This window comes from Pochonia chlamydosporia, chromosome 1 (assembly GCF_001653235.2).
Source record: "Pochonia chlamydosporia 170 chromosome 1, whole genome shotgun sequence".
In the NCBI taxonomy this organism is placed as follows: domain Eukaryota; kingdom Fungi; phylum Ascomycota; class Sordariomycetes; order Hypocreales; family Clavicipitaceae; genus Pochonia; species Pochonia chlamydosporia.
The window spans coordinates 4,378,175-4,401,495 of record NC_035790.1 but is presented as its reverse complement, the minus strand read 5'-3'; the positions used below and the strand labels follow the sequence as shown (position 1 = coordinate 4,401,495).

At 49.0% G+C, this 23,321-nt stretch overlaps 11 protein-coding genes across 11 annotated transcripts; 8 read left to right on the top strand and 3 right to left on the bottom strand.

Annotated features, from left to right (window-relative positions):
- Positions 1-146: 146 nt before the first annotated feature.
- VFPPC_01133 (RPEL repeat protein) lies at positions 147-682 on the top strand (the record flags this gene model as incomplete). The annotated part of the gene is made up of 3 exons (XM_018281017.1): positions 147-282; positions 335-438; positions 515-682. 3 exons carry the CDS (start codon positions 147-149, stop codon positions 680-682), a joined length of 408 nt encoding a protein of 135 aa, XP_018149504.1.
- Positions 683-3,201: 2,519 nt separating this feature from the next.
- VFPPC_18749 (hypothetical protein) lies at positions 3,202-3,562 on the bottom strand (the record flags this gene model as incomplete). Its single annotated transcript, XM_022430315.1, has 2 exons — positions 3,202-3,420; positions 3,464-3,562. 2 exons carry the CDS (start codon positions 3,560-3,562, stop codon positions 3,202-3,204), a joined length of 318 nt encoding a protein of 105 aa, XP_022285941.1.
- A 1,298-nt stretch (positions 3,563-4,860) lies between these two features.
- VFPPC_13004 (Peptidyl-prolyl cis-trans isomerase, FKBP-type) lies at positions 4,861-5,675 on the top strand (the record flags this gene model as incomplete). The annotated part of the gene is made up of 5 exons (XM_018290781.1): positions 4,861-5,041; positions 5,122-5,179; positions 5,240-5,281; positions 5,347-5,420; positions 5,485-5,675. The coding sequence occupies 5 exons, from the start codon at positions 4,861-4,863 to the stop codon at positions 5,673-5,675; spliced, it is 546 nt and encodes a 181-aa protein (XP_018149503.1).
- A 291-nt stretch (positions 5,676-5,966) lies between these two features.
- VFPPC_01132 (DNA-directed polymerase kappa) lies at positions 5,967-7,906 on the bottom strand (the record flags this gene model as incomplete). Its single annotated transcript, XM_018281016.1, has 2 exons — positions 5,967-7,697; positions 7,763-7,906. The coding sequence occupies 2 exons, from the start codon at positions 7,904-7,906 to the stop codon at positions 5,967-5,969; spliced, it is 1,875 nt and encodes a 624-aa protein (XP_018149502.1).
- Positions 7,907-8,281: 375 nt separating this feature from the next.
- On the bottom strand, positions 8,282-8,539 carry VFPPC_18750 (hypothetical protein; the record flags this gene model as incomplete). Its single annotated transcript, XM_022430316.1, has 1 exon — positions 8,282-8,539. One exon carries the CDS (start codon positions 8,537-8,539, stop codon positions 8,282-8,284), a length of 258 nt encoding a protein of 85 aa, XP_022285940.1.
- Positions 8,540-8,562: 23 nt separating this feature from the next.
- On the top strand, positions 8,563-9,984 carry VFPPC_01131 (RNA recognition motif-containing protein; the record flags this gene model as incomplete). The annotated part of the gene is made up of 3 exons (XM_018281015.1): positions 8,563-8,600; positions 8,674-8,840; positions 8,906-9,984. The coding sequence occupies 3 exons, from the start codon at positions 8,563-8,565 to the stop codon at positions 9,982-9,984; spliced, it is 1,284 nt and encodes a 427-aa protein (XP_018149501.1).
- A 1,122-nt stretch (positions 9,985-11,106) lies between these two features.
- On the top strand, positions 11,107-12,597 carry VFPPC_01130 (growth arrest and DNA-damage-inducible proteins-interacting protein 1 domain-containing protein; the record flags this gene model as incomplete). Its single annotated transcript, XM_018281014.1, has 2 exons — positions 11,107-11,208; positions 11,272-12,597. The coding sequence occupies 2 exons, from the start codon at positions 11,107-11,109 to the stop codon at positions 12,595-12,597; spliced, it is 1,428 nt and encodes a 475-aa protein (XP_018149500.1).
- A 1,676-nt stretch (positions 12,598-14,273) lies between these two features.
- On the top strand, positions 14,274-14,492 carry VFPPC_15302 (hypothetical protein; the record flags this gene model as incomplete). Its single annotated transcript, XM_018293055.1, has 1 exon — positions 14,274-14,492. The coding sequence occupies one exon, from the start codon at positions 14,274-14,276 to the stop codon at positions 14,490-14,492; it is 219 nt and encodes a 72-aa protein (XP_018149499.1).
- An 80-nt stretch (positions 14,493-14,572) lies between these two features.
- On the top strand, positions 14,573-15,451 carry VFPPC_01129 (NADPH-dependent FMN reductase domain-containing protein; the record flags this gene model as incomplete). The annotated part of the gene is made up of 3 exons (XM_018281013.1): positions 14,573-14,599; positions 14,770-15,015; positions 15,110-15,451. 3 exons carry the CDS (start codon positions 14,573-14,575, stop codon positions 15,449-15,451), a joined length of 615 nt encoding a protein of 204 aa, XP_018149498.1.
- Positions 15,452-21,397: 5,946 nt separating this feature from the next.
- On the top strand, positions 21,398-22,265 carry VFPPC_15301 (F-box domain-containing protein; the record flags this gene model as incomplete). The annotated part of the gene is made up of 2 exons (XM_018293054.1): positions 21,398-21,879; positions 21,974-22,265. The coding sequence occupies 2 exons, from the start codon at positions 21,398-21,400 to the stop codon at positions 22,263-22,265; spliced, it is 774 nt and encodes a 257-aa protein (XP_018149494.1).
- Positions 22,266-22,892: 627 nt separating this feature from the next.
- On the top strand, positions 22,893-23,210 carry VFPPC_01124 (hypothetical protein; the record flags this gene model as incomplete). The annotated part of the gene is made up of 1 exon (XM_018281009.1): positions 22,893-23,210. The coding sequence occupies one exon, from the start codon at positions 22,893-22,895 to the stop codon at positions 23,208-23,210; it is 318 nt and encodes a 105-aa protein (XP_018149493.1).
- Between the last annotated feature and the right edge of the window lie 111 nt (positions 23,211-23,321).

Sequence of the window (23,321 nt, the reverse complement as noted above, 5' to 3'; positions counted from 1 at the left end):
CCAGCACCTGCCTTATTCTCATATTGCGAACTGAATATCACCAACTCATCATCCACCCCGGGGGAACGAGCTACAAGTCACGCTTAGGATACCGCTTAGAGCCTCCATATTCCTAAATTATTAGAAACAAATTGAGAGTTCACATCATGTCGGAATCTGAGGAGCAAAAGCCACAGCAGGTTGACGAAACCCCTATTTCGCCCATTAGACCGGACGCCGCGCGGAAGAATTCGCTCGAGAATCACCTGATGCACCGACCTAATCGCACCGAGCTCGTTGAAAGTGAGTTACCAACCTCTTGCAAAGGCGAACCAGCGGACCGAAACTTGCTCAGGTGGGATATTTCACAACCGAACAAAGAACTTAAACATCTTTCGAACAGAAAATATTCTACCAGCCTCGTCTGCCGCGCCTGGACTACTTGCACACCAGAAGGAGGTAAGTGTCAGACATGTCCACTTGGGTCAATACTTGAATTTGCAATGAAATTGCACAGCTAATGTATGGATCACAGCTTGAAAGAAACATGCTTGAAGACAAGCTCAACGACAAGATTTCGCACCGCCCAAACCCGGAAGATCTGGTTAAAGAAGGCGTTCTACGCGAAGATCCCCGGTCTGCGGAGCAAAAGTATGAGGAAGCAATTGAAGATGAGTACGCGAAGCGCGAGGGTGGTGCTTAAGGAAATGGCGTTCGATCAAGAGTTTTCATTTTCTTTCATTGGCAGATGAGATCGGAAAGCTTCACTCTTTCAGCGTTAATAATGAACAAAAGGCAGCAAGCGCGGCCTGAACGTGAATCTTGATAACCACAGGGGGATAAACCTACAACGTCGCTTGTTCGACCTGTCAGTCTTGTGAAGGACAGGTTCTCGCACGCTGCTAGAACTTACTTTGGCCAGGCTCAATGGTACCATGCAAAACCTACAAGGCATATCCCGAGAACGGAATTTCGCAGAAATGGAAGATGCAAAAGGGGCGAGGGGAAACAAAAACCCAAACTTTATCGAAACATGACACATAGAGAAGTCAGCTCCCGTGGTGGGGGAATGTGAGGTGTGGTCTTGGTACAGCTTCTTCATTTTTGTTTCATGTGTTGTAAATCGCCACTACTTACGCGCCCATCATATGTTACCTGATGAATTGCCATCCGGAAGTTAAGGCCTTTGGTGTAGATGCTAGACGAGACGTCACATCTAAGTATCTGTGATACAGGAATTGCCACTCTAACACCCTACTTATTCTATTTACGGTGGTCGGATTGAGGACAAACCCCGACTACAATGTTGAAGTTGGTAGGACCATGTGGCCGTGTTCATCTAGCCCTCTATATCTGATATATTGTACAGTTTACCTCACTCCCCACTACTCCGTAATAAAACAACGAAACCCAGGGATATCTCACGTGCCAACAGTGAAATTCGACCCGAAAACGCGCAACCATGAACTCCCACCCAGGCACCGCTCGCGTCCGTACAAAGGATTTCCATTTAAGCAACAAAAGGAGTAAACAAGGAGAAGTCAAAGTGGAAACCGGCGTTTCACCAGCACCATGTCAAAGGCTTACATCACGACACGAGTTGCTGTAACCGGGGCTGGGCGACACATCGTCGTACCTGGTTCTGTTGTAACTGACGACATTGGTTCCACTGGGGGATGTTGTCACTTGAACTGTATGCTTCTCTGCTCATGGTGTTAGCTAATGAAGATATCATTGAGGCGTATTGGGGAGAGGGAAGAAAAGGGTGGCACTAGGACGTACCAGCTCCATATTGCCTATATATACCCGGAGACAAGGAGCCCGAGCTTGATTCAGTCGAGGAACTAGCATACGATGCGCTAGAATAAGAGTATGAGCTTCCCACCGAGGGAGCGCGGCTGGATTGGTGAACTTGAACTTTGTATGGTCCAGCCATCTTGGGTGTTGGGTGTTTGAGGACGTTTGAGGAAGGGTTATAATTGCCAAACCGTCACTGAAATATATAACAATTTGCTACCAGAAAAGACTGGTAGATTTAGGCAGTGGCGCACTTGGGAAGATGCTGAAAATGGCGTATCAGTAATGAGGTATGGCTGAGAAGCAGCTGGAGACTGAGGTGGCCTGGCTGCAGAGAGAAGATGCTCATGCAAACTAAGGTGTTCATATGGCTTCATGTATACGTGCACACAGGTAATATTTATATACAATGGCCAGCCAAGGCAGTTGCTCGTGCTCGGCAATGACCCGGTGAGGTGAGAATGAGGCAACCACCATTGATACCGACTTGGGCAGGGCTTGGTTCTTTGGATGGGGCGTCAAGAGCTGCAATGAGTCAAAGGGTGCACACTTATTTAGTGAAGCGTGCGTGTAATTACGAAGACACGGCAGTAAAGATTCACGACGTCGTCAGTGAGGACGGGGCGCAATACGTAATTGGTTGGTTGTGTACACCAGGATCATGCTGGAAGGCTTCATTTCAATGATAATTGTTAGATGACAGACAAAGCGTGCCTAGCCCAACCAACGCGAGTGGAGCTGAACTGGGAAGCACCAGACAGGATATGAGAGTGCTGTAATGCGCGATGCCTCTCTCTCTGTCTGATAACAATCAGCGAAGACAAGGCGGTTGAGTGGCAAAAATGGCCTCGTGCCCATCTCAGGACTTGACCAGGGGACAAAACAGCATGCAACAAACAGGGCGGGCAGGAGCACTGGAGTCTGGTGCCACATCGAGAACATTTGAAGCCTCAATGTTGAAGGGGACCTCTGGCGGGCGCCAACGCGAACCCAGGGGCGGACCAGACCAGCACTGAGAGTGATGGGTCTGGTACTAACATTGAAGGGCTGTGCTGGCTGGGGCTTCATCGTGCAAGGCAAAGGGGGACATGGACCAGACCAGACCATAATAAAACGCCAGGCATTTGATGAGTGATGGAGTCCTCTAGCTGGCTGGTTCTGGTACACAAAGGCTCCAGTCTGGTCCAGTCTGGTAAATCAGAATTCAGTCAGCTGCGGGTTCAAGCCGGGCCTGAAGTTGCGGACTGTTGCCTTTCCATCCCAGTCACTCCTGCAAAAGCAATGTTCGAACTGTGTCCACCAATGCCGCCAATGCCTTGCAAACGCCATTGTGCCAGTAGCCCACTTGCAAGTGTAAAAATATTTGATTGAAACACACCAGACCTGACCAGACTGACCGGGCTGGCTGGGGGGTTTCATCATCAGTCAGATGCTCCGGGGCGGAGGGGCATCTGGTGAGCACCAGTGCCACCCGCACTTGAGACCAGACTGGAATTGGACTTGACCTTGATGATACCTTGGCACACATGCCTTCAAGGTGTAAGTCAAGACGTCAACGTACAGTACAGTACAGTACAGTACCAGACACAAGACTTTGCGCTCAATAAGGGGAAAGGCACCAGGCACAGCCTCGACGTGAGCCTCCTGTCCAAATGCCTAACTGATTCGCTGACATCTCTCGCAAGGCATCACCGAAAACTCTTCTTGGCATTGAATCTGCCCTCCTTGGCACCGGATGCCCTGGATCAAACCTGCTTGCCTCGCCTTGTTGGGCCGGGTTGGACATTGTGGCTGAATGCCAACACTTGAAATGGGTGCAGTTACTAAGATTGAACATGGCACTCGTCAAATGTTCTGTGTGCCATATCTTCAACAGAAATCAGATTCCAGACACAAAGTCTCTGCAGAAAGCAAGCTTGCAGCTTGGCTCTCGCTGCAGATGGACCAGACCAAATTTGACTTTGGTGCTGGCAGAACGAAACGTCTGATGACATGGAGCAAACCAGACACAACATTGAAACAAAGTGTGGCCAACACCGCCCCGAATTCACACTTGTCTCCTCAACTTGAGTCGGCTTCTGGGTCGTTCAAAAGAAACGCCTTTTTGGAGTCATGAGATTGACAACCGCTTGTTGGGAGTTGTTGAAATGGGCGTCATGCATATTACCCAGCTGGTCAGTGACCCTTGCAGTGGTTCCTGTAGAGCTACAAGGTGCACCAACCAGACAACCAAGATGAATGCTGAAACAAGACAACTTGCATCGCCTCCGCATATTGTGGCTATGTACTCCGTAAGTGCGGCTGTGATTTGTTAAGTGACCATAAAATTGTGATGTCAAGTGTCGAATCTACTGCAGGTACCCATGAACAGCCCTAAAATCGAGGACAGCGTTTTGTCTTTGCAATTGGGGAGGCAGTGTCAAATACATTCAGGTTGAGTTACCGGAGTGCGTGTCTCCATGCCGCCTCGTGAGGCTGACCAACAAAGTTGACATTGGGCAGCCACCAACAAACATCGCGCCCTTGCTTACCTCTGAACTTCGAAGCAAGAGCGAGAGCTCGACGTCTGGTCCGCCAGCGGTGTGCGAAATTGAGACTCTTCAATGTTGAAATGTCAAATGTTCCGCATCGTGACTAGTGTCTTGCTCGCAAAGGCTATTACTTGCTAGTAATCCATCGCATCAATAACAGATTGATGTCTACTACCCTCCAATGGGACTGGACGCTAATCTCCTACTCCGTATTTTGGTATCATCAGGTAGCATGGAGTGTCATGTTGTTTTTTGATGCCTGGTGTTCCAGCTATTGCGTCTGGCGCCAAACCAGTGCCCCTCAACTGTCAAGTCCAGACATGGATCAAACATTGAATGTCGTCTCATGGGTTCGCCCAAAATCCGCTGACGTCTCATGTGCTGGTTGTTTTTATTTGCTGCCCCACCTCTGGCCACCAATGCAACCTGGCCTCTTCATTCCACCTGTCAGCAAGAACGTTGCAGTGTCGAGTTCTCCAAACCATCGTCGATACCGCAGAAGTATTTGATATCAACTACTCGCCCATCTCTTCTTTTATTCGCACCAGCCGAGATGAAGTCTACTGCATTATTGTCAGTTTTGACTTGCATTGCTTGTGGCCTCGTTGCTGCCGAGGACCTCAAGATTGACGTGACACATTCAGTTCAGTGTGACCGCAAGACGCAAAAAGGCGATAAAGTACACATGCATTACAAAGGCACACTAGGAGGCTCAGGAACCAAATTCGATGCTAGTATGTAGTACTCTTTGGAAGCTTTGCATCGGCTTTAAAAAGATTACTAATTGCGTTTTTTTCTCTTCTCGTTTGAACAGGTTACGACAGAAACGAGCCGCTCTCCTTCACCTTGGGAGCAGGACAAGTCATTGCAGGGTTCGATACACGACCGCTGTTTTAGTGTTATATTTTAGTACTGACAAATACGTGAACTAGCTGGGACCAAGGTCTTCTCGACATGTGTGTTGGAGAAAAGCGGTATGTCTAAATATCACACCGCCCGACTTGGGATCTAGACATTATTCACAGCTAACCGTCAAAAGAACACTGACCATTCCACCTGAACTTGGCTACGGCGAACGTGGCATTGGCCCCATCCCCCCCGGTGCAACTCTCAGTAAGTTGGCGATTTTGTCAAGCCGGGAATAGTGTTGTGCTCATGCTGATATTGCATCACTTAGTCTTCGAAACTGAACTCGTAGACATTGAAGGTGTTTCTCCACCGGAAGATGAGAACAAAAAGGAAGCAGACACCGAGGCTCATGGCGGAAAAGCCGGCGAAAAGGTAGCTAGTGTCATATCAGAAGCTACTGAGGCTGCTAGAACGTTGATGGCTGATACTGATGACGCACAGGGCCATGAGGAGTTGTAACGCTTGCAAAGTAGGTAAAATTGCGGATGCGAGGCCGGCCACGCAATGCAGGTTGTGCAGCACGTTCTATGGATACAAATTATTGTTATTTTGAACGGAGGAATGTGAGGGGCTGAGAACAGCCGCCTGAACCGTGATCAAGATTGTGATCGTCACGTCTCTTTCTTGCGCCCTGTGAAGTTTTGTTCAACAAAGCAGAGCAGAAATTAAAGGCTAAATAATCTATTATGAGAACTGAGATACTTTGCTTCGGCTAGGATTGCCAATTATATGAGTTCTACGCAGGTATTTTCATGCAAATGATAGCCTTTTCTGCTTTGGATCTCCTTGGGAACCCCTTCCCCTTTTCCTGTCGTTCAAGCGTTGCCGCTTGAGCTCGGGTTGAACAGGTTGAACCGCCTCTCCTTTATCGGGAATCTGGTGCTGAATAGCATCTCGTATAGTTTGCCGTGATAAACAAAGGTCAATGTGATTGTTAAATGCTTTTTCATCGGCCCCCTGAGGTCGCAAACAGACAGGGCAGTCCCACAACTTCTCTGCCTTCCTTGTCCCGTCCGTCTGAGGATTGGGCACTATCTCCTTCCCATGTCTACTGAAGCATGTCTCCGTCGAGTTTTGATTGCCGCCTGGCTGCACTGAGCTTCCGCACAGCAGACCGTCTTCGGCTACTAGACCTGCTAATGCAAGCGTCTCATCGTTGATCTGGGTGTCTTGGTTTTGCTCTAGTTGAAGCTGGCCCTCCGCGACGTCTGTTTCGCATCTTTTCAGACCAAAAAAGGCCATTGTGTCTGGCTTTTTGGTGCTAATAAGATTTGAACAACGCAGTCCCATTAGCCGTAGTTTCATATTTGGCATCTCTTGCTTGAGCTTGACGAGAATTGGCAGCGAGAAATTGTACAAGTCGTCAGCCGAGTTTACGGATCGAGGCGGCACGACCTGTCTGGTGAGAACCTCGAATGTATGCAATTTGACCTTGAGACAGAGCGTTCGTCCTCTACACTCGGCTCGTTTCATATCTTTCTCCAGCTCTTCTGCAGTCGATCTCAACTTTTCCTTCATCTTCACTATGTCGGACATTTCTCGAAAAGTGCTTTCAGTCCCAACACTCTTGCGCTCATACTCCTCAGCAGGCTGCACCCTAGTGCGACCGATACCAAGATAACAGGCAATGAGGAACTCAAAGGTCTTCTCTCCGAACAACAGGTTCAGATATTTCCTATGTTCATAGATTTCGCCACATGTCCTCACACCGATTTCCAAAAGCTCGCGCTCAAGAACGCGGCCTACACCGTTTACTTTCCTTGTTGGTAGATCTCTCATAAATGCCATGATCGACGTTCGATCCGCTGGTAGGACGTATTGGCCATTTGGTTTGTTCATATTTGAGCAAATCTTTGCTAGTTTCGTATTTGCGGCAATACCGGCTGACACTGTTATATCCGTCTTCTCGTAAATCTCTTGCCTCATCTGTTGAATGGCAGCGGTTGGGGTCATAGCTTTTTCGTGGCAGAATTCAGTTATGTTAAGGTACGCTTCGTCGATGCTGGCACTTTCAAATCGTGGGTCATAGTTTGCAAGGATTTCTCGAATTTCCTGGGCTTTGGCAGTGTATTTTGGGAAGTTTGGTTTGATAAGAATTAGAGACGGGCATAGCTTTTTTGCTACGAAGCCGGCCATGCCGGATCGACACCCAAATTGTCTTGCGGCATAGTTACATGTTGTCAAGACTCCACCGCCAACAGCAAATGGAACATCCTTGAGCTCCGGGCGTTCCAATTGCTCGACAGCAGCATAAAAGGCGTCGCAGTCAACGTGGACGATATGTTGGCTAAGATCTCTCGATAGCTCCATGTCGTGCACGACGCGATCGGCATGTTTCAGTTCCTGTGAAAGGTCCTGTTGTTCAAGTTGACGTTTTCTTGTGAGAATTTGTTCGATCTTCTCCGTCAAAAGTCGATCCCTGGCCTCCTCCCTATTAAAAAATTTCGAGCCTTTGGATGCGCTGTAGATAACTTCGGAAACCTGCCCTACGCGTTGGTACGCTATTCGCGAAAATATCGCCGGAGAGGTTAGAGGAGGCAGCGTACTTTGCTCTGGTCCACTCTCTCTTGACCGGCCTTGGTCAATGAAGGGCCCAATAGTTGATATTTAAGGGTTGTAAATCTCCTGTCTGATTCCGACGGACTGGATTGGCCCTCTCGACACGGTCCCAGACTCTGGCCGTCCGACATTGTGGAGGAGGTCTCTTATCAGTAAACTCCAGATGCATATGGACAGTATAGGCTGTCACACTGGATAGCTCATCACCGTCTTATTGAATGAGGACCTCTCTGACAATGCACCATCTTTCAAAGAACGAGGTAAGAATTATGGGCGGATGAGGTGTAGCTCTTGGAAGCTTGGTTGTGGACGCGTGGAAAGCCAACAAGACATATTCACGAAAAATCGCGAGGTCACGTGAGCAGGAGCCTTAAGCCTAGCTTGATGTGAAAAAGCGCTCATCGAAGCGGGGCATCACATCTGCCGCTCGCATTTTTAAGCTGCCCATTGGCTGATAGAGTGTGAGGAACCAGAATTTAAGCGCCGAGAAAATGTGCCTTCATGGGTCAATGCATAAGCTCATGCGATCTGGAGCCTTTCGCAGCTTTGCTGATCAGGATGCAAGGTTGCTTTGTCTGGCTGTGCGACTGGAGGCGGCGAAAGAGGGCTGGCAGTACAAAAGCCGGCGCTGTCGCGGGATGACTGCCAGCGACATAGCCAGACTTCTTTCCTCCCCCGCAATCCTCAGCACATGCAATTGATGGCAGGCTGACCTCCGATTCTATATTGCCTGAGATTTTGCCAGTGACTGAGCCAGAACCCATTTGGCCGGTGATTCGACATCAAAATGACAGCACAGGTCGGCGAGGAGAATGTAGCTACTCTGTGAGTTGACATTTGTGCCACCGCATCCTGGAGCTTGGATAAAAGGCTGTTACTTACGTCTGATCGCAAATAGATTCGGAGATATACACTACTTCTATGGGTCGGAAGATGTCCGGCCTAGACATCATCGCTTTGACAAGGGCTCATACGTCTACCTTTTTGAAAATGCTCATGACAGGAGATGCCGTATAGAGATAGCCAACCAACCCGGAACTGACGATCAGGATGCTTTTGATGGGTGTAAGAATACCACACGCCAGGACGCCTAGATAACTCAAGACTAAGCTGATCCGAACGCTGTTCAGTTCTAGATCAAACCCGCGTGCGATACTCTTACAAACAACACTGCACTGTATCACTGACTGTGGCTGAATCCGTGCATCACAATGAGTGGCATTTGCCAACCTATGATCCGAGAAATGAGGACAAGTATCATTACAAGTTGCACTCACTCGACATATACTTTTGGACACAAAAAGACGCCTTGCAATTCATCAACGGAGTGAGAAGAGTTTTGCCGCCTACACAGGTGGAGGTGTTGGACGAACCTAGCCCTTCGCAACCGATGAGTATGAGTCCAGTGGTCCAACAGCTTGAGAAAGCAGCGATTTCCGATTCCTTATACGGCCCTTCTCCTATACCGCCGTCGTCGCATACTGCGTCTCAAGATCCGGTAGCTGACGGAGCTTCGACATCCTCACTCACTGAGATGAGCCAACTTCCACCTCCCCCACCACCTCCGCCAGCAAGTTTTACGCCCATGGCATATAATCCTGCGGCTCCAGCGGCACCAGAAGCGATAAAGCATCGCGAGAAGACGCCACCACCAGATGAAGATCCACTGAACCCCTTGGCGGTGGCGGTTGCTCACGATTACCAAAAACAACCTTTTACGCCGGGCTTTCCTCCGCAGTCACAATTTCCGCTTGGATTGAGCAGCCCTGGGCTACCGCCGAATTCCATCAACAGTCCCAGCGTGCCATCTCACTTGGCTGGTCCTCCTAAACAGCCAGGTATTCTGAGAGCTGCAACAATGCCTACTAGCACATTGGCTACTTCAGGATTACCTTACTCACCGGGCTTTGCGCCGCCACCTCCTCCTCAGCCAACAACACACCTCCCCGGGAATCATAGTACGGCTGCCCTTCGTCCCGGTGGCTTTTCCAACTACACATACGCCCCCCAAAGGGCTGCAAGGCAAGAAGGGGAAGACTATTCCATACATCAACAATTGTATCGGCCGACGGAGGTCGAGTCCAACACAAGTAATCCCCATCCGTACCAACCAAAGGCAGAATCACGGGGAAGGTTAGAAGAAAACGCTGGACGCCTGGAGAGAGGTGTGTCTGGAATGTTCAAGAAATTTGAGAAGAAGTTTGGCTAGTTTACAATGATGTTTTTGTACCCACGTATACCGGGATCTTGGGAACCTTGGGGTCGGCTCGCGAAGGGCACAACATCTGGAGTTGGGCATGCGAGAGGTACCATTGGCAGGAGCTCCGCACAACACATATCGACCAGCTGGATATGTCAATGTCTCCTGGGTTCTTCTTTGTATCTGCTATTCAACCGTATGGTATTCTTATTTTCTGCATCTGAAGACTTGAGCTAACGGACCGTTCCCCCGCAACGGTTTGCATGGTTGTGCGTCTGTGTTAGTACTCTTTCACTCCCTGTGCCTGTCCAGCATATGCTCAATCAACTAGACGGCGAGAGTGAACTTCCTACGCCTCTTTTTCTGGCAGCATACAAACTCTTGCTTGTGTTCCTTCATTACTGAAGCCTTGGACCGGTCGCTGTTAAAGTTGACAAATCGATTAAGCTCTTTGTACTTTAATTTTCTTAACCCGGTGGCTAATTCCTCTCATACACACCTACGTGGGTAGGTGCCTAGGTAGATAAGTTAGTGAGCATCAACGCCAATTGAAGCGAGTTGAGGCCTTCCTTGCAAAGGAAATTGATACGTTTGGCTTGACACAGCCATTGGAGGTGGCATTTCTGGCTGAACTGCCTGTCAGTAGTTCCCAGCCCTTTATTGGCTGGACTCTTCAGGTGGCGAAGCTGATGGACTGCCACAGTGCCACATCAGCTGCAATGCACCCTGCATGAGGGTGTGACGCTGCCTGAGGAGTCTGTGTGTTGGCGATATGAACCGGTCTTCAGGCTGATCTTCCTGGGTTCGGCATCGCCAAGTCCGATACTCAGTCGAATTGGGGACCAATAAACGCTCGCTTCCAGACAGGGAGCCTCCAGCGAGTCTGCAGCACGGTTTTATTGACAAGCACCGAGTTTGCTCAACATTGACCCAGCACAAACTCCACAGCTTGTTTTCAGTCCAAGCTACCAGACTTGATCCAACCTAACATCGTTGTGCAGCAGCACTGCAACAGTGGTGAATTGCACAGTAAACCATTTATTCTAAACCGCTCCGTTTTTTATATGGCTTGCAGTACATTATATTCAAAAGTCATGTAGTGATTGCACCCTACGGCTTCCATCGGAAAGTATGCGTCCCCTCGATCCAGCAATCCCGCGATCAACCCCCAACAACGCAGCCTGTGGACAGTTTTACCGTCGAGCTATAACCAGCAAAAGTTTAACATTTGTTGTATGTGACCCCTGTCAAATTCCGAAATCCCGTATGCCATCGCTGACAGTCAACACCTCGTAGATTGTAATAGCCGCCATAGCCGTATTTGGTCTTGTGTCGGTTCTCGTCGTCGTCTTTGTCAGAATACGCCGTCGTCGCAGCTCCTCCCAGGGCCAAGATGCGGACACTGGTGGGCAGTGGCCGGTTCTCCGCGTTTTAGGGCGGACGCGATTTGGCCGGCAGAGATACGAACAAACCTCTAGCAACAATCCTGACAGCGAAGCTCGCATTCACCAACTACAACCAACGACGCCGCCCGCAAGGGGTGCGAGGAGCCGACTGCGATGGTCACAGCAATCTGGGGCCACAGCAACACCTGCAACGCGGATTGGGGCCACCGTCGACCGAAACACTTCTATACGCTCTGTCATGACATTACCCGCGTACCGTCCCACGGCCGGTAATAATGAACAAGTTCTTGGAAGAGAAGGCGACAGAGATGGGGTTGACGTTATCGTTGACTTTCCTACAGCTGAAGAGGAGGAAGCCCTACGAGAGGAAGAAATGGAAGCCATTTACCAAATACGAGTTGCCAGGCGCGAACAGATCGCAGAACGTGACGATCTGAGGCGACAGCGTCGCGAAGCTCGAGATCGAGGAGACAGCGATGCCTTGGCCCAAGCGAGAGCCCGGTCTCGCGCTGCTAGCAACAACAGCAACTTTGACGAACTCCGCCAGGAGGTTAGTCGTATTCAAGACCAGCGACAAAGATCTGTCTCTAGCGTGTCGTACGCAGATTTGGGTGTCGCGAGGCACGATGGGACTCGTCTAAGGGCAAATAGTAATGAAAGTGAACGCATGGGGCTACTCTCCGACGCTGCCAGCATCGCAATTTCAACTCGATCTGAGCTTCGTTCCCCGGGCCTGCATCGGCGAGATCGAAGTGCAAGCTCTCTAGTCAGTGTTGATAGCGAAATGCTTCCGGATTCGTTGACCAGGGCACACGGGCCTTCACCATCTACAACACCAAGATTATCAAGCGGAGAATTGGCAGCCGGATCCAGCCCAGATTTGGCAGAGTCCGATCTGGGAGCGGAGCCAACTCCTCCACCAGAGTATGAAGAAGTGTCTCTTGAAGATGATGCGGGCGAATTCGCCAGGTCGACGACACCGTTGAACGGACCCCCGCCAGATTACTCTGGACCTGGCCGACGCATCTCGCAAACCGAAGACACAAGGACGGGATATATTGATGCAACTGCCGCAGATCAAGGAATGACCCACACATCACAACGACCATCTAGAGGCGTTGGAGGAATACCTCAGTTGCCGAGCCTACGCATTTCTTCGCTTCCGGCTATTGTGATACAGTCAACGAACGAAGACTCGCCCGGACGTAGTGATTAAACGCCACATTGCGACGGAAAACGAGCCGTTACTGGGTATTAAGGAATAAATAGAGGCGGTAACTTAGGCGTTTGGGTTGTCCTGTAACTGTGTGCTCATAGCTTCCTCTCTACTGTTCTGTTGATTCAATTTTGCACAAGAACGGGTGATTACTGCAAATCAGAGAACAATTGCAATGTCGTTCCTTGAGATGTCAAGTCTGCAGGCGCTTTCGGCGTTTCATGGCTCTGGCGCGATTTCCGTCTCCGGCATCTGAAGACAGTATTCAGGCAACTGGTATCATATGGCATTTTGCAACGTGGTTGCTAGGCAAAGATGTTAGCAGTCATCGCTATATTGTATTTACTGACTTTTATGTTGTTAAATCTCATGACTTGGTATGGTTGATATGTATAAAAAGCATGTAGGGCGTGAGGGGTCTCTTAGATCTAGGCTGAGCGTCGTATAGATTTGAGTACCTAACATTGAACGTAGCATTTTTGAAGATGGGGAGCGCCAAATACTGCCCAGCCCGCAACGCGTGTGCGTGAGCTTTGCTGGACTCTGTCCCCTCAAGTGCTCACATTACGAGACAAGGCTCGTTAGGCCAAAAATTATTTCCGGACACTCTCAGGCACATTAGCAATGGTAAACGCCAATTGGTCTAACGCCAGGCCTCTATCATACATTCATGTCAGCATTTTGACAATAGTTATTATTCCTCACTGGCCAGGACGCACTGAAGGACCACCAGTATTTATGTCTGGTATCTGTGGGAGCGCCGGGATGTCCCAACCAGCGCTCTGTGCAACCGAGAATGCCAGGCCGTTTTGTCTGGTGTTTTCGGAAATCCACTGAAGATTCTGAAGACGCAACTTGAATGTTTTTTCTTTTTTTTTTTTCTTTTTTTTTTTTCCTTTTTTTTTTTTTTTTTTGAGACATGCTTGTCATCCTCGGCCGGCATAGAGTGAAGTAAATGTGTCGCCGTTCCTAACCCGTTTTGGCTTCCGTACTTTCAAACGTCTCCTTCGTCATATTGGCTAAGGACATTCAAAGGGCTGGATATTGCACAGGTGCAAACCTGGTTGGGCTTATCCAAGCGTTAGCTAAGCTCCCAGTAAGTCGAGATGGTACCATGGCTTGGGCAGCGGGGTCTTGGTAAGGATCAAGTAATCCAGTACAAAACACTGTTTGGTGGAGAACTTGCGGGCCCATCGCAAACTTGCATCAAGATCCATTGTTGAGTCTTACCACTTTGTACCAGGTACAAACCCCCGCGCAAGATGGACATGGTCGAGGCAAAACGTTAAGGTGGATGAGCTGTTGGAGGTGCTACGGAATTTGGTGGTCGTCTAGGACAGAAATTGGAGATCAAAATAAGGACTCGCTTGGCTTACGGCTTGGGAAAAAAACTACTTAAGTAGTTTCAAAATGTTGGTCAAAGGCGCTTTGGTCCTTCCCAGTGCTAAGTACCAATTACCTACCTACCTAGGTAGATAGGTTGGTTGAATTACATGTGCCCAACATTTGAAGTGCTTTCAATGTCGGGGTACGGTGCATGTCTTGTTGATGGTAAGTAGACGGTAGCACCAGCAACGAGAGAGAGGGCCGACACAAACAGTCTCGAGCAGTGAGGGGCAGCCTGAACAGCATCACCTCCAAGACCAGACCCCGCAGCACAAGTACTGGTACATTAAATGTTCATTGCACAAGAAGCCCAAATTGGACTGGAATTCCGCCAAACTGTGAGATCCAGCGCCTTGCCGAGCCTTCCAGGTTTCTTCACAAGTCAATACTGCTGTGTAGTGAAACCGGATTTATCAGCTTTGAAATGCTTTATCCCTTCAACCCCTAACATGAAAGCTATAAGAGCTCCGCGCCTTCCGTCTCCCTGCTACTCTGTTCTGGAACCGTAGACTTCTTCTACAATCTCGCACTTCTTAAAATTGCCCTACCCATATACCTGATTCACACCACTGTCCTTTCAACATCAATCATGGCTCCGAAGATTGCTATAGTATTTGTATGTGTCCTATTGCTGTCCACTTTCACTCCGATGGCCGTGCCGTTGCCTTGAAAGCATACAGTTGCCCCGAAACCCGTCCCTTTCGTTCTTCCAACTCTATTAGCCCCTGCTCTTCGCATTGCTGCGGAGAATTCTCCATTGCTAATTCGGGATTTCTCATTCAATAGTACTCGATGTATGGCCATATTCGGCAGCTCGCTGAGGCCGAGAAGAAGGGCATTGAAAAAGCTGGCGGGACAGTCGACTTATATCAGATCCCCGAGACGCTCCCTGAAGAAGTTTTGGGTAAAATGCACGCTCCACCAAAGCCAACTGACATTCCTGTTCTTGACGATCCTGCTACTTTAACTAAATATGACGGCTTCCTTCTCGGCATTCCCACTCGATATGGCAACTTTCCTGGCCAGTGGAAGGTCTGTACCCTCTCAACCCCCGTGGCCACGAAACAAAATCATTGTTCTTCATCACTGTTTTGGGACGGTTCTCAGTACTGATTCCCTTAAATAGGCATTTTGGGACAAGACAGGTGGAATTTGGGGCTCTGGTGGCTACTATGGAAAGTACGCTGGAGTTTTCGTCTCTAGTGGCACCCCTGGTGGTGGCCAGGAATCAACGGCAATTGCAGCAATGTCAACTCTTGCTCACCACGGAATTATCTATGTGCCCCTTGGATACGCCAAGGCTTTCCCTCTGTTGACAAACATCTCAGAGGTCCGCGGTGGAAGCCCTTGGGGTGCGGGTACCTTCGCTGGCGCTGATGGTTCACGGCAGCCATCGGCTCTTGAGCTTGAGCTTGCCACAATCCAGGGCGAAAACTTCTACCACACTGTTGCTAAAGCCTCTGGCTGACTACATGATCGCCATCCAGGAAGCGGACAGACGCAGCCTAATAATGGAATACCACAGAAGCGTTCAGATTCTTCCCCAACGACGGCCACAGAACCAAAGAGAAGGGAGACGACGGATGGCCCTTGTGGCTTGCCAGTGAAATGCATTGTCCTATGAGATACATCCAGAAATGTTGGTAGGAGGATTCCATATGATTAGCTAGCTCCGACCAAAAACAAGATACTACGTCGATGACAGGTCGTCTTTGTTTACAAGTGACATACACCAGCCAACCAGTCTAGAGGGTTTTCTTTTTTTAAAAAATAGAAAACTGAAATCTTCTACACCCGACATCTTCCGCCGAATCACATGTCCAACGTCCCACTGATGGTTACTTGGCCATGGTAAACATGGACCGCCAGAGGGAGAGCAATTTACGGTTTGTGAATGTAGGTAAGGCAGCAGTAAGATTAGCGTACAAGGTCTGCAACCAAAGGATTCCTATACATTTCTCAAGAGAATATGGCCTAGAAAGTGTCAACAAGCAGACCCAGCCTACTCAACAGCAATCTACATCGTTTGCAGGTCCTCAACCAACTGAAGAGGATTGATTGTATGGCTGTCAACTAGACAAGTAAGAGTTCTTGCATTCCCCATCGAACCTGCCAATAAATACCAGACCTAAGCCACCATTATTAGCATCTAAATCTCGGAGTGCAAACCACGTGGGTAGTTTTCCACCAGTGCACGCTCAATCAATAGTCACATTGCCTATCTCAACTTACTCTCGAGAATTCACACTTAGGCTTTCTAATTATACTTAATTAGGTCCGGACAACGGATTAGGTTGGAAATTCGACCTAAAATGCACATTGAATCGTAGTCATCTGTCGTAAAGCCTCTCACGACCATCCTCTTCCGCGGAAGAGATGCTCACTTCACCCCTATAGATTTCGACCACGGAAATCAAAGGGTAAATCAGAATCAGAAGAGACGCGACCTGGCCAAAGCTCCACACAGTCTCGCAGTTGTCACCAAGTGATACAGAGGCATGCCTGAAGGCCGGTGACAAGAGACATATTCGTACCCCTGCTCCGATGGCAATCACCATCATATGCCGCAGACCAACAGCCTGCACGGCCTTGTAGAACTTCCGACTGCGACTGCGCAAATAACAGGTCGCCAACAACAAAATGATACAGTTGCAAGACATTCAAGTGATTGTTTAAGAGTATCATAGCATCAGAAGCCTGGATGACTTCCCATCAGTTTACTGGGCACAGACTACGAAGAAGGTCTTCTTACCTAAACTGTTATAGACCGTTTGCGAGACGAAGAACCCTGAAACGATTGATAGGGCTAAGTTGACGAACAAGAGAAGTAGACGCATCTATCAAATGACCCGATGAGGATGGTAGTTGTGAACTAAAGCATGAAGCGTGCCGTTGTGAGTCGCCATTGAAAGCGGAGATAGGATCAATATTGAATGAAAGCGATATGGGATGAGCGTGTTCACTTTGAAAACACCGACACCGACACTTGTATGATCAAGCTGAGCCACTGTCTGTTTAGTCCGCAAATAGATTGGAGAGTGACAACAAATTTCCACCGAGTTCGTGCTTTGAATGCCAATACCTTGCAGAATTTGAGAGTCATTGTCGCCATCAACAAAATTTCTGCCTATTATGGACTTCTTGCCAAGATATTCAGTCCGAATGACGCTTGCCGATAGAAAAACAGCCCAACCGGCCGTGATCATAAATGATTGTAGTACTCACGTATTCAACCCGCAAATACAAAGGTTAGCTAGCCGCGTCCTTGGACGATTTGCGAACGGATGGCCTGACGCCCTAACCTGTCCCCCTCTCCAACCACGGCTCTGCGTTGATAGCGGTCACATTTCGAAACATCATCGAGGCAATGGGAACACAGCGCCCATGCAATTCAGGATCGGTCGGGTTTACCGGATTACGGGATTGCCGGATTGGAAGGATTCGAGGGATTTGATGTCTCCGGAAAATCTGGTGAATCCGGTGAAACAATTTTCCTCTTAATACTCTTACATCATCTCGATTCTCACCAAGGGGAAAGGCACGCGGACGTGACATCAGAGCCAGCCCTTCTAAGACTCGAAGGTTTACAATTGAATGTTCTGGGTTAGAGTATGCAGTGGGCGGCAAGGGATAACTGACTGGGCGTGTGATAACCTTGAGTGTCTGGACACGGCGGCTATAGCAAGCATCCCTCCTCGGAGGTGCTAACTGTTCTCCTTGTGCATCATAGACGGCGCTATCTGTGTATTGCCTGACCACTTCGTGTTCATGGCCCTCTGCTAACCCAGGGTTTGTAAGTATACTTGCAAGTGAAGGGGCGAGGTGGTTTTAAAAACATGGGCTGCCCATCACTCCACGGCAGTGACGGCGAGGAGCTCTTGGGGTGTCAACGGTGACAAGTGGGTGGCTTTGACCTGTGGTGAACCTGTAACATTTTGTCTGGACAGGCGGTGCGATGTATTTACTTCACGTCAATGTTGGCATTTAGACACGCACAGGTCGAAAGCCTTGGCCTACAAACTACTTAAGTACCTAGGCGGGCAGGTATTAGTAAGATCGTAGTGTATTGACACATTCACATGGACGTGGCAACAGAGCTTTATGAGAACCATCGGAAGCATCAGACTTATGGCACGGTGCTTGGGCATTGCCATGGGTCAGAGGGAAGCATCTGAAGTTGAGGACAAGTTCGCACTGGGATGATTTACCGACATCAATACTGAAGACTCAATCTCAGTGCCTGCACATGGAATGTTAGGGTAATATGTGGTGTAAGGCCAGCGGGTACATCAGTACAGCACGAGTTCCACCTGATCTGCAAAATGGACTTGACTTGATTTTTTAACAAGCAGTCACACATGAGTGTTTGCTGGACTCTTGGACACAAGCAGTAGAACATAATACCCTCGCCGGACCGTGAGAATCAATTGCGTGGAGCAGCTACAGCACTTGACACCAGTAGGTTGGGCTCCCACTCACAGCGGCAAATGGGAGATCGCCGCTGGTCGACATGAAATGGGCAATCGCTGACCAAGCTGGTTCAATGTTTGCTTTCGTTCCTGTGGTCCTCCCCTTTGGAATATGAATTCCCAGACACGGCGATTCATCAATGCGAAGCAAACTTGACTTCACACTACACACCAGAGTTTCTATTGTCATCATATACTTATATGTTCAAAACAGGCAGGCACTTTGTGGCACGGCCCAGGGTTACGGAGCAAGTACGGAGTATATGGGTATCAAATGAAATGTATTGCTCAGATTAGAAGTATGCATGTCTGAACCCATTCTATGGACCTGGCTTCGATAATGGGCCAAGTAGAAACACCAGACTGGACTGGACTGTATGGGCACGAGCATGGCGACTCAACAACTTTATCTGCGGGTTCGGGTACGCAACCAGGCAAATCATCAATTGATCGATGTCCTTGAATGCTGCCGGTGCCCATGCCCCGTCCATGATCGCATGAGGAGCATCCTACCAGACCAGACCAGATTGACCAGACCAAACATATGGCTGGGAGTACTCCGTACTTGACATGCTAAGTAGTTGACTTGACATGTAAGCTTGGGCCGCGTGGGCGCTGATCGCGGCACGCAAATTAGGACTGGAGCTCCCGCCGCCGCCGCCGCCCCCTGAATTGTGATGATTGAAAGTCCTGAGCAAAAACTATCAAATTTGATGTCCCTTTACCGCCCAGACCGGACCTCTTGTCCCTCCTGTCCCTCTCGTTCGCCTCGTTCGTCTCCTTCCCAGCGGTTTCCACAATTTCCGTTCTCACACCCGTATGACAATGGAGATTGTGCTGGCAGAGAGTGATCAAACTTGAGGGCTTGTCCTCTCAATAAGCAAGTACGAAGTCCGGCACATAAAGCACTTAATGTTGACATGGGGGGATGATGGGACGGCCTGCGCTCACAGAAGCTGCATGTGGACTTGTACACTGTATGTTGGCCATAACTCCAGCAAATTACTTGTCTTGAATTAAGCTGACTGATATCTTGAGACATCGTCCGGTGGCAATAGTCGACATCTCTTTTGACTATTTCGTTACGCTGTCCAGTAACTCTTGACAATCAGATTGGTATCGCAGCAGACAATGTCGAAACCTGAAGCCCAAGCCCGAGCCCGAGCCCGAGCCCGACCAGGCCAAAACCTCTTTGCCTGAGCCAAGTTGCATAATAGCAGTTGAGAAGACCATCTGGGATGGCCCGTCAACACGCCATTAGACAGCTCCAGAGGGCTGGCTTGTTTCACTGCTACTCCGGACCCAAGAGTCCAAGACTAGCTTATGTACGGAGTAGGCACTTGACATATGTAATGTCCGAGCAACATGTCCCTCTCCCTTGGGCACCAGACAGCCAGTCCCCGATCAGACGGCCTGGTGCAGCATGTCCCCGGTTGTTGGTGGTCCCAGTGCTTGGTGCCGACAAGGGTCAACGGTGAGAGGTCCTGGCTCAACTAGATTCGATGTTGACTCCATCCATGTCCGGTCCTGTCTGTCTTGTTTGGTCAAGTCCATGTCCGTTCGTGATTAGCTACAGCGTGGTGCATACCGGTGGGCTGGTTCTGAGATGTGAGATTGCATGGCTGCATGCCGCCGCCTCATTGACGACATTCACCTTTTTGACCATGCCAAAAATTCTGCCCATGACCAGAGTTACAGGGGCTCAATGGTAAGACAGGTGATCAATTGATACCCTGGCGAGAGTCAAGTTTAGAATCCCGGCAACGACGACGGGTGACACGTTAACAACGGGCGAGCCTACTCGTAAATCCTTGGAGTTTCATTCCTCACCACTCCACCGAATACTGCCCATGTGTACGGAGTACTGCCGCCCCCGTGATTGATTTTTGTGGAATTGGCGGACTGGAGCGCTGAGAATCACGCCTGGCTCTGCAGACATGGAGTATTGTGCCACGGGAAGATGAGAAAACAGATCAAACACGGCCTTGGCCATCTCGAAGTCTACTCGACTACATACTTCCATGTCCGGAACACCAGACCATCAAATTCCTTGTCCTCCACAAAGCGTCTGGTCTGGTGCTTTGGTACTGTATGTGCTGTAACTCCGTACTACCTTCACGAGATGTCACCGCCCTTGCGCGTTGCCGACACTTTTGATGACTTGTCATTCTTGACCCATTGTTGGCTCCTATTGCTTGTTTGGTGGCACCCACATTCACAGAACCTATTGTTTCCACCCGCCGCTATTGCCCAAAATACTCTGCACATGCATCTTCAACTACCGGCATGTCACACAGAGGCTGGGGGGAGGGGGACAAAATTGGCAACCAATGGTCTGGTACGGAGTACCTTCGTACTAGTTGACGTGTATCTTTCAGCAACATACCTACCTATAGGTACTTGACCTACCCAAGTAGCATCGTCAGAATAAGAAGGCCCCCCTCCTGAAAAAGGGGCCAAGGGGAATCGACATTAGCAATAGCAACAATGCCGTAAAACAAACGGTCTGGTGCCTTGGTTTACATTTCGCCAGGCGGTATCCAGTAACAACGAACATTGAACTCCTCCGCAGTAAGTTTCCGGTCCAACAATGTGAACTGAACCGAACTTGTCTCAGCTTCCCCATGAAACAGAGCCAACAGAGCGTTGTCAGCAACCTACCGACCAGACGTCTGTCAAACTTGGCTCCCTTTGCTCTGCGTCCTGTTGTTTTTAATTCCAAATGCCCTGCATCATCATCATTGGAGCTGGGCTCGTTCGTTGTATAGGACTTCACATGTTGACAAGCCTAACAACTGTGGTCAGCCAGCACAGAATTTCGATGAAACAGCTTCGACCAAGTATTGGATGAAGATCAACAAAACTGCTGCTGGAAAAAAAAACCCCAGATACGATACTCTTCACCCCACCTCAGTTAAACAAGAACTTTCGTCGACGTATTGAAGATGCTGGTAGCAAACGCAAGAACGCCCACACATTCCTTCAAAGAAAGTCCTCAGAGGACTTCCAACTTTCAACAGGCCTCAAGGCAACCTTGGCGTATAGCTGTTAACCTGCCATCCATTATCGAACGACTTCCTCACGAGCTTCAGCGCATGGTCTTTTCGAATTTAGACTACCAGTCGCTGATCCACCTATCCACAATGAATCGATACTTCCAACGGACTGTTGATCCACAGAGAATGGCGAGCCCAACGGATAAGGCTCAATTTGTCATGCGGGCTGCCAAAGACTTTCCACAGCATCGGCCCAGTGAAAAGGGCCACGACTTTCGCCCAGGTAACTTCGAGTGCTATATTTGCTTCCGAGTTCGGTCGCCGGACAAATTTGACATGCTTCAGCCCCAGTCAGCATTCGTTGATATTCGAGGATGCATTATCAAGGAACGAGAGCCTGATCTTCGGGTTGATAAACAGGTCATGCTCCGGCGATTCTGTATTGAATGCGGTGTTAACGAAGGCATTCACGCACCATTCGATTGTTTAACAACACGTACCGGGAAAGACCTCTGGGTATGCAAGTGCCGGAAGGTCTGGTCCAAGCCAGGTTGTCTTCGCTGTCCCAACTGTCGAGGAGACTGTCCGCTACGACCCAGACGAAAGTTTATATTGTAATGCTATCGCTGCAGCACTTTACAGCACCTCGCCCTTTGTGAATGGTGGTCAAAACAGTTGCAACATCCTCAAATGTTTGCAGAGGCGAGGAGAAAATATGGCAACCAGTCATCCATCCAAAGCTGCAAGTCGTACAGCATCGATTCAAAGTTTACCCGCTTCTAAGCTGGAGGGTGCTAGGTTTCATGAGGACGTTTAAATATCGGGAGGATTATGGCGTTCAGGATTACTTTAATGCAGGTGCTCTGTTGTGTCGAATTGTCATTCTTATTGAGTCGCTTATGGCGTGGAAATGTATAAAATAAGACCTTACTTTCGGGTTGGCATGTAGGAAGAGGGTAAAACATGATGCAGGATTTTATCAGCTCTAGGGTATCTCACATGATACTAAATGGTATTCCACAACATGTTGAGTGCTAGTGTATTGAATGGTTATCGATCATACCGGCAAACCAGGCATCCCTGTTCAACATTGAATGTTCTTTAACTGCCGTTGAACCGGTACTTGCGGCCGCTCCACTAGCACATTGACTGGTTGCTCAGCCAAAATCAAATCACCTACAGGGTACTGCCTGTTGAGGCATATACAAATCTTTGGGTAGAATATCTGCATGCTGCAGGAGAAGAACATGTGCACGCGATGGTTTTTTTTTTCTTCTTTTCTTTTTCTTTCTTTTTCTTCATCCTCTTCTTCTATGTGTAGCAACAAACAGAGCAGTGCAGTGTTGGCCCAGCTTATTGTTCATCATTCAGGCTTGCCTACAATTCGTCGTGCAACATTCTTCGCGAGCTCTTTCAACCACTCATTCCGACTCTTTCGTAGCACATGCGCAGTCTTGATAAATTTTGGAGATTAAGTCAATTTAGACTTGCTCGGTTTGTTTTCCTTTGGCGGCTTTTCCGAGTAGTCAGCAGCATCCTGCTCTGTTCCGAGTCCATCTCTGTGTTCGCCGATCAGGATTTGTCATTTGCGCTGCTGAATCACCCCCATGAAACTGCAGCGACTTCCTTCTGGTCCTGCATTTGGCAGATTCTCGGCTTCACCAACCTCTTCGGACTCGGGAATTGCTTGGTAACGGTTGGTTCAACAGCAAGCTACGTGGATTTGCACTCGGAGCCATACATTGAAGGTGAACCAGTTTAAGCCTAACCTGCAGCGTACAAGTAGGAGTGCATACATTGTGTTGAACTCTCATTTCCTCTCATTTCCTCTCATTTCCTCTCATTTCCTCTCCTTTCCTTTCCTTTCCTTTCC